Source organism: Notechis scutatus, chromosome 1 (assembly GCF_049901735.1).
Source record: "Notechis scutatus isolate UNSWTSFEM ecotype Mainland chromosome 1, rNotScu1.2, whole genome shotgun sequence".
In the NCBI taxonomy this organism is placed as follows: Eukaryota; Metazoa; Chordata; class Lepidosauria; order Squamata; family Elapidae; genus Notechis; species Notechis scutatus.
In genome coordinates, this window is record NC_142009.1 from 184,891,091 (window position 1) to 184,899,418 (window position 8,328).

Here is an 8,328-nt window from a genome sequence, read left to right on the forward strand (position 1 = left end):
GAAGTCAACCATATTCTCCTCCCCCCCCCCCAATATATTGCCAATCACAATACTTGAGCTGTTATACAAACGGGGAGGCCCAAACCAAACCAATAAATGACCCCACTCCCTCTTGTCTCCTTGTAATTTAAATAGCTGGAAAGGATTTGCTATTTCAGACTCCAATGTTTTTTTTCTCTCAGTCAGAAATCAGCCAGCTCGGGTTCTGTTGGCACAGCCATCAACAAGAATTACATTTGGTCACTACAGAGTAGGCTGGAAATGGGGGGGGGGGGGGGTGGGAGAGAGAGAGAGAAAGAGAGAGAGAGAGAGAGAGAGAAAGGAGGAGGAAGAAGAAAAAGAAGAGACGAAGCATAATTCAAACTGCACCTTCTGGAAAGCTTTCAACGCCACCGAGTCTTGATCAGTTTCTACAAAACAGACCGACATATTTTTTTTTCCTGCCCCCTCTTTTTAAAATAAAAATAAAAATAAAAATCCCGGAAAGATGAAATTGGGGGGTGGTTAGGTATTTGTATTGTATATTTTTTTTAAAAAAAATGAAAAAGGTTGGTTGGTCCTCGTCAAAAAAAAAAAAAAATTGCAGCAGCAGGGCAGAAACTGAGGCTTTGCCCTCGTTCTCGCTCTCTTTCTCTCCCTCGCACACACACACACATACAGACACACATACACAGCCGTCGTCGTCGTCGTCGTCGCCGTTTCCCCCCCCCTCGACACCCCCTTCTCCTCCTCCTCCTCCTCCCCCTCCCCTCCTCCTCCTCTTGGCTCTGTAGGGAGAGTCGAGCTCCCAGCCAGGAGGTATGGAGAGGCTGTTATGGTAGGAAGCTTTCCACCACGACCAGTGTGGTGTATGCGCACCAAGTGAGGCGTGAACTCAGTCCGGTTCCTCTGGCTCGCCTGACCACCGCCAGGCAGCGAGCGCTGAAAACAAGAACAAAGCTCCCTCTACCAATCTCTCTCTTTCGCTCGCTCGCTCTCTCTTCCCCCCCGCCACAGCTCCCCCCCCTCTCTCCTCCCCCCCCACCATTGCTCGCCCAGGCTCCTGATGCAGCCGCCTAACCCTTTTCTCCTTTACCTTCGCAGGCGTCCTGTCCCGACGTTAGATCGGAGGGGAGGGATGGAGGGGGGAGGGAAGGGGAGAGAAAAATGTCCTTGGAGAGGGGGATGGAAGCAGCCGGGGGAAATAAAGCAGCAGAGGACGCTCTGTGGCCGGGCAGTGTGGAACATTGAGAGTCGGAGCGGGGGGTGGGGGTGGGGGTGGGGAAAGAGTGAGCGAGGGAGAAAGGGGAGGCGCAGTAGGCTCGCCGGCCGGAGGGTGGCGCTGCCGAGGCCTCCTTTTTTTTTTTTCCCCTCCCCTCCTCCAAGCGACTCCCGCGGTGGGGTAGAAGGGAACGTGGACCCGGGATCGAGTACTTCCCCCCCCTCTTCCTCTTCCCCTCCCTCGAGGAACAGGCCGGATGGAACGAAGGGAGAATCGAACGTTCCGCCGCCTCCGCCCCCGCGTGTCGCTACGTTCGGTTTCAGAACCTTGCAGTCAGCAAAGTTCCGAGGGGAGGGAGGGGAGGGGGACGGCGCTCGCTCCCTACGCTGCCTGGCAGAGCGCGCCCCCCTGTGGGCTGGGGCGCGCGCACGCGCTCTCTTTACCTTTAGCAGCGTGCGTGCTTTCCCCAGTGGACAAAATGTGCTTGGACGGATCTCAAGTTTGCACCCTGGTTCTTTTCTTGCCCGAGCGAAGGCTCTTCGGCTATCCCGTCGCAACCGCTTTCTTTTCACCATGCGTAGCCAGCGGTGGCAGCTGAGGGGGTGGGGGGGCGGGGGCGGCACAGAGGGGAGACAGGGGGATATTGCCGGTGGCAGTAAAAGAACGAAATCGTGAATCTGTTGTGAGTTGACAGCTGTCTTGCACTTGCAATTAAATTGATTTGGGAGGAATTAGCAGTTGCTGCTGGGGTCTCTAGAGCTAGCTACAAAATAGGAATGGGAGATTGACAATCTGACCTGAAGCCCCCCCAAAAAAAAAAAAAAGTTCTGGTGGGTTAGTAAATTGTCAAACCTGCTAGTAGAAAACAAACCTAGCTGCTGTATAGATATAACTGCTGGGCCAGAATTAGTCAGTTACACTGCTGGGATGTGCCATGAAACAAAACCAAGCAAGTAATTGAAAATGTCAGAGCAATGATATAAATGAGATGTCTTTCATGCTAATGTCAAATTTAGATATAGATATAGATTGGGGAGTTCAGGAATAAACCAAGATAAGTTTATTGAATCAAACTATTGTCAGGTTTGTCCAATCAGCACAATATTGTGCTGGTAAAACCTAACACCTTGCTTTATCTGATCAGGTCTGGCCACTTCTCCACACACAAAGTAATGGTGTACTTTCCAGCTTTGCCCCAAAACATGTCCCCCCAAATGGAAAGTAAAAAATGGAAAACTAAGGGTGTCAACAGCTTTAACACTCATCTGAAAGTGTCTCAGAAAAGCAAAGCTGTTCCTACAGTTGTGTGTGACAGGATGAACCAGTTTCTTTAGCTTATAACATTTGAAAGAAATATGGGGAAAAAATTGTATATCTCCAGGAATCAGCAGTGAAGATTGCAGAGTAAATATAAGGTCTGTTTGCAAGAGAGTCAGTCCAACTCAGTCTTCAGAATTTGCCACAGTTTTCCTAGGATCTGCCTGTTCCTCTTCTTATATTTCATCCACACCTTTTCATTCAGAAGCCTAAGGTGGAATCCATGGTGCTCCTCCCTCCTTTTCTGTAGGAAAATGAGAAGGTGGAACACAAGAAATGCAGTCTAGGCTAAAGAGGAACTCTTGCCTTGGCTGAGGCTCACCTCGCCCATTTAAAATGAAGACACGTTTGGAAGAAGCAGGAAACTGCAAGGGAAATGACTGACAACCATTGCTGGTTGTGTTGTAGTTGTAAGATTGCAAATCAGTTTTAGTTGGGAAGGTTATATATGCAGGTCTCTACTCTGGGGGGGGGGGGAAATTGCAACAATTGAGCTGGAGGGCAATGCCCATGGCTACTTTTCTCCAAGTTCCAGCCCACAGGCTCTTCTTCCCATCTGCCTTGCAGAATTTCTCCTCCAGGTTCTCCATCAAGAAGTTCCTGGTATTGAATGAAAGACCATCTTCTCTCTTCAGTATCCCTGCTTATTAAAGGCTGCGTCCAAAGTGAGGAATGCTCATGTTATACACACTGTATGTGCCTATATATGGAAAAGAAGCCCCACCCCCCCACCCCTTCAACCACAGAACTTCCTGGTAGACCTTCAGCCAGTGACTCTTCCTGTCTATGGAATCCTCTTCCCACTGGGCTATTATGGGGAGGCCTCCCCAAGTAAGTCTCTCTGAAATCCAAACAAAAAGGCAACTGTGAAATAAATATTTTCCTTGCAAGGTGGTGGGACTCTCCATGCTGGATATTTACAGACAGGCTGGATACACATTTGCTGGGATACTTCAGGGTTGTTTTTTTTTTTTTTTTTTTTTTGATCCTGCAGTGAGCAGAAGGTTGGATTCAATGGCTTAAATAGCTCCTTCCAGTTCTATGGCCTTGTTTTCACAGCATGCTTAATTGGGGTGGGGGGAAGGCAGGGAGATTAAGTGTTGTATGTTAACCCTCTCTTCCCATTAACCTCGCAGCAGCAAAAGTCCTACACCAGCCCATGAGTAGGGGAGGGGGGGGCATACGTTTTAAATATAATTCGGTTAAAAGTTTCACATTTAATTTGAAAGGCTGCAACACCTTCTGATTGCAACCCCTTTTAGCTTACATTTAGCAAACTTTGTGGCGGGATCACAAGCACTGAAATTGAAATTGTAATATGAGAATATGCTGCTTTTTCCTGGAACCAGGCACTGGATGAAGGAAATGAGCTAAAGTGGGGTAAAGCTGCTCTTGATAGTAAAAGATTTTTGCAGATTACTTCAACCAAGAATCTTCCTCCCGGTTACCCACAAACCAAAGTATTCCACGACAGAATTGGGAGAAACTTTCATTTTAATTACTTGTCCATATCACCCCCATGCAAAAAAACTTCCCCCTTAAGTTTATTCATGCTCCATTCTCCCTCCCTATATATATATATATATATATCTGTCTGACTTGTATCCTTCCTGAAATACAGAAGTCCCAGCCAGCGTAACCAATGAGGAATAACTCTTAATGTCTGAAGGACACTATGTTCCTCATTTTAGCTGCATAAAGTGAGAGCATGCAGGAATGAGCAGTTGCACATCCTCAGCCAATACAACTGAATGCTCAATGTGAACTGAAGCTGTGTATAGGGCTGATAATCTTATACAGGTAGTCCTCGGCTCACAAAAATTCACTTGGTGTCTGTTCAAAATTACGACAGCACTGAAAAAAGCGATGTAGGACCATTTTTTCCCCAAACTTATCATCGTTGCATGGTCGTAGGTTTGGTCCTGTGATTTACATTCGGATGCTTGACAACTGACTCATCTTTACGATGGTTGAAGCATCCTGGGGCCATGCGATTTCCTTTTTTGTAACCTTCTGACAAGCAAAGTCAATGGGGAAACAAGGTTCACCCAACAACTGGGTTACTAATTTAACAGCTGGAGTGAGACACTTCAATCAAATCTGGCAAGAAAAGTTGTAAAATGGGGCAAAACTCTCATTACAAATTTTTCAGCAATGTAAATGTGGAGCTCAGTTGTGGCTCCTAAATTGAGATCTACTTGTACACATGTAGGCACAGATCCTAATCCACACCAAGCTTCGAACCTGTGGATTAGAATGTGCCGGTGTAATCATGGATGCTCCGTGCTTTGTGTATTCAAAGCCTGTGTATACCATTTCTAAGTTATTTCAGCCATTTACCCTTGCTGGCACTCTAGACTTTTATTCTCTGACAGAGTCCACGCTTAACTGTCTCTCTTCAAAGCTTAGCCACCGCGCGCTCACATATGCTAAGCTTAACTAGTTTTAATCTTCTTTGTTGTGTGCATGTGGCTTAGCGGGTCATACGAACCCAGCTTCTTCGGAAGTTTGTAGCTCTGCTTATTGTGTGAACCCACATAGGGGATTAATTCAGAAACTTGGGCACTTTTATTATTTATTATTTATTTCGGTCTAGACCCTGTCTGACTCCAACAGAGTGATGTGTGTAAATACTAACGTAAAAACCAATACCGTTAGCAAGAAGAACCCAGCTCATCTGCTTTCCTGCCCCCCATAAGAGATAATAAATCTAGTGAGTTTTCAATGAAGCCTTGATCAATCATTTCAGCAGTTGTTTGGGTCTTTTCAACTCATGTTAGTCTCTGTCTATAAATAGATCAAGGACTGAGAAGAACTCAAAGGTTGTCAGCACAGGGCAGCAGAATGTCTTATAAAATTGCACTGTGAAGCAGATCATTATTAACATCCTCTTTTTTCTCCCAGGATCAACTTCAGGAGCTGGTTTCTTTGGGCCCCTGCCAAGGCCAACCTCTACAAGGGGCTCCCTTGTCAACACAGAAGAATCTGGCTTGACCTTCCAGTTGGCTTGCTCTGAGTAAGTAAGCAACTCTAGGAGCAAATACGAGAATTGGCACCTTCCATTTGACAGAGCTTCCTCTAATGGCTAGGCAGCTTTGGCATTAGACCTCAAGAAAGGTTCATACTCCTGCCTTTGTAAGTAAAAAGTCCCAGATTCAGTCTAAGTATGACTAGGTAAAGCTGAAGTCTTTGAAAACTGTAGCGCAAAGAATACAGGTAGTCCCTGATGTCAGTGTTCCAGAAAACCTCCACTCCAACAAATAGCTCTGAGACAGACATCTTCTCAAAAGTTCTGTTTTAATTGGATAGTAAACTGGGACATCCCGAATCTGAAAGCTCCAGGCTTCCTTGCAATAAGTAAAAACTACAAATCCATCCCCTGCACCCATCATCACATCACATGCCCTGATCAACATCCGTCCCAACTTGAGACTTCCCCTCACTTAGGCACAAAACAACATGACCTTGAATGAGAAAAAGAATGTTGTTATGTCTAACTACATACACTCCAAGAAATTCCCCCCTCCCACTTTCCCAGGCTCAAAAGGTGGCAGTGTGGGAGCATCTGGTCTCAATATGGCTTCCAAAGCTGACACTTGACTTACAACAGTTCATTTAGTGACCGTTCAGAGTTACAACAGCAGTGAAAAAAAGTGACTTAGGACCATTTTTCACACATAGGACCTTTGCAGCATCCCCATGGTCACGTGATATACATTCGGATGCTTGACAGCCAACTCACACTGATGACGGTTGCAGCGTCCCAGGGTCATGTGATCCCCTTTTGCGACCTTCTGACAAGCCAAGTCAATGGGAAGCCAGATGTCACTTAACAACCATGTGACTGATTTAAGAACTGCAGTGATTCACTTAACAAATCTGGCAAGAAGATTCGTCAAATGGGGCAAAACTCACTTAACAAATTTCTCACTTAGCTCTATAAATTTGGGGCTCAATTGTGGTCATAAGTTGAGGACTACCTGTACTGAGTTAGAGAAGCCAGTGGTCTGCTTTAGGATAAAAAAGCAGGCCAGTAAGAGAAAACGTAATGGGACAGGACTACTCAACAAGTAGTCCTTAATTCTACTTACATCCACATGGAAAGAAGTAAGCAGTAGCGTATCCCAAGACTCCGTCTTAGGCCCATTACTCTTCAATATCTTTATAAATGACTTAGATGAGGGAATAGTAGGGGAACTCATTGAACTTGCAGATGATACTAAACTGGCAGGAATAGCCAACATCCCAGAAGACAAACTCAGGATCCAAAAAGATCTTGACAAATTTGAACAATGGGCCCTATCCAACAAAATGAATGTTAATGTGGAAAAAAGCAAAGCTGTACATTTAGGCAGGAAAAATCAAAGGTATAAGTACAGATTAGGCGAGACCTGGCTCAAAAACAGTAACTGTGAGAGGGACCTTGGAGTCCTAGTGGATGATCATTTGAATATGAGCCAGCAGTGTGCAGCAACACCAAAAAATGCTAATACAATCCTGGGTTGTATAAACAGAGACATAGAAGCAAAATCACATGAGTGCTGCTTTACAAAACCCTAATAAGACCACTCCTGGAATACTGCAACCAATTTTGGTCACCATACTACAAAAAAGATGTTGAGACTTTGGAAAAAGTTCAGAGAAGAACAACTAAGATGATCAAAGGCCTGGAGACTAAACCATATGAAGAACGGCTGCAGGTTTTGTGTCTGGCTAGTCTAAAGAAAAGAAGAATTAGAGGTGACATGATAGCAGTATTTCAGTATTTGAGGGGCTGCCACAAAGAAGAGGCGGTCAAATTATTCTCCAAAGCACCAGAAAGCAGGACAAGAAATAATGGTTAGAAACTGATCAAAGAGAGAAGCAACCTGGAATTAAGGAGAAACTTTCTAACGGTTAAGGACGTTTAACCAGTGGAACAGCTTGCCTTCAGAAATCATGGGCGTTCCATCACCGGAGGTTTTTAAGAAGAGACTGGACAGTCACTTGTCTTGAGATTGTATAGGTTTTGCTGCTTGAGCAGGGGATTGGACTAGAAGACCTTTAAGGCCCCTTCTAACTCTATTCTATTCTAGGACCAAAAGCTGTAAAAAAAAAAAAAAAAAAAAAAAGAGGTGAACAGTGAAGAAAAGTGACCCACCAAAGCAGCTTGGCCAGCTCCTTTGCAAAATTGTCTAGATTCAATCCACCAGCAAAAATTTCAACTCAGGGCTGTGTCCCAAGCTTAGATTTTAACCCAAGCCTCCGATATCTAATGGTGGTGGTGGTGTTCTAAAGTCAATTAAGATGAATGAAATATTAATTTTGATAATGAAGTAATGGGAAATTGCTAGCCTTATAAAAGTAGGGCTAATCAATTATGGAGCAATAAGGAAATGTGCAGTTTGTGCTGGGTGGTAGTAGGAATCACAAAATGTCACCAAGAGAATTGTGCTATTAGTCATGATAGAAAATCGTTTCCTTCCTTTCTCATCATGCATTCAGCATTCTGATTATCATGGCTTTGATATACAATGGGGCCAGATAACAAGCATCTTTAGCAATCTATCTGTTTGAAAGAGTGCATGACAATACTGTTTTTGGAATTGTCTCTGTTTTGTCTGTTATTCTTTATATACAGTATTCCTCTTATCTTCCATAAAGTAAATAGCCTCTGATACCATTGGTGTCTACAAATGTATATCTTTGCAAGTTTGTGTAGTGTGGCCAATAGTGTAACTTTAGGGTTTCAGCTACCCAGCTATGCTTATAGGCATCAACTCGAGCAGTGACTAGGGGGAACAAATAATGCACCATATTACAACACTGCA

The 8,328-nt window shown here is 44.6% G+C and overlaps 1 protein-coding gene and 1 long non-coding RNA gene across 6 annotated transcripts in view; one reads left to right on the forward strand and one right to left on the reverse strand.

The window, feature by feature from the left end:
- Nucleotides 1-1,637, reverse strand: part of UBE2E3 (ubiquitin conjugating enzyme E2 E3) — a 122,315-nt gene extending 120,678 nt beyond the window's left edge. The window contains exons 1-2 of one of the 5 annotated variants that reach the window (XM_087949640.1): nucleotides 1,076-1,610; nucleotides 370-410 (exon numbers count right to left, since the gene is read on the reverse strand). Coding sequence is in view for 1 of the 5 variants with exons in the window: in XM_026668047.2 (XP_026523832.1) it covers nucleotides 370-429 (60 nt within the window). In the remaining 4 variants the exon portion in view is untranslated. The other 4 variants (XM_087949639.1, XM_026668048.2, XM_026668049.2 and 1 more) reach the window with 4 other exon arrangements.
- Nucleotides 1,638-3,098: 1,461 nt separating this feature from the next.
- On the forward strand, nucleotides 3,099-8,125 carry LOC113412348 (uncharacterized). The gene is made up of 3 exons (XR_015747133.1): nucleotides 3,099-3,349; nucleotides 5,423-5,534; nucleotides 7,594-8,125. It is a non-coding gene; the product is annotated as an uncharacterized LOC113412348 (long non-coding RNA).
- Nucleotides 8,126-8,328: the final 203 nt, after the last annotated feature.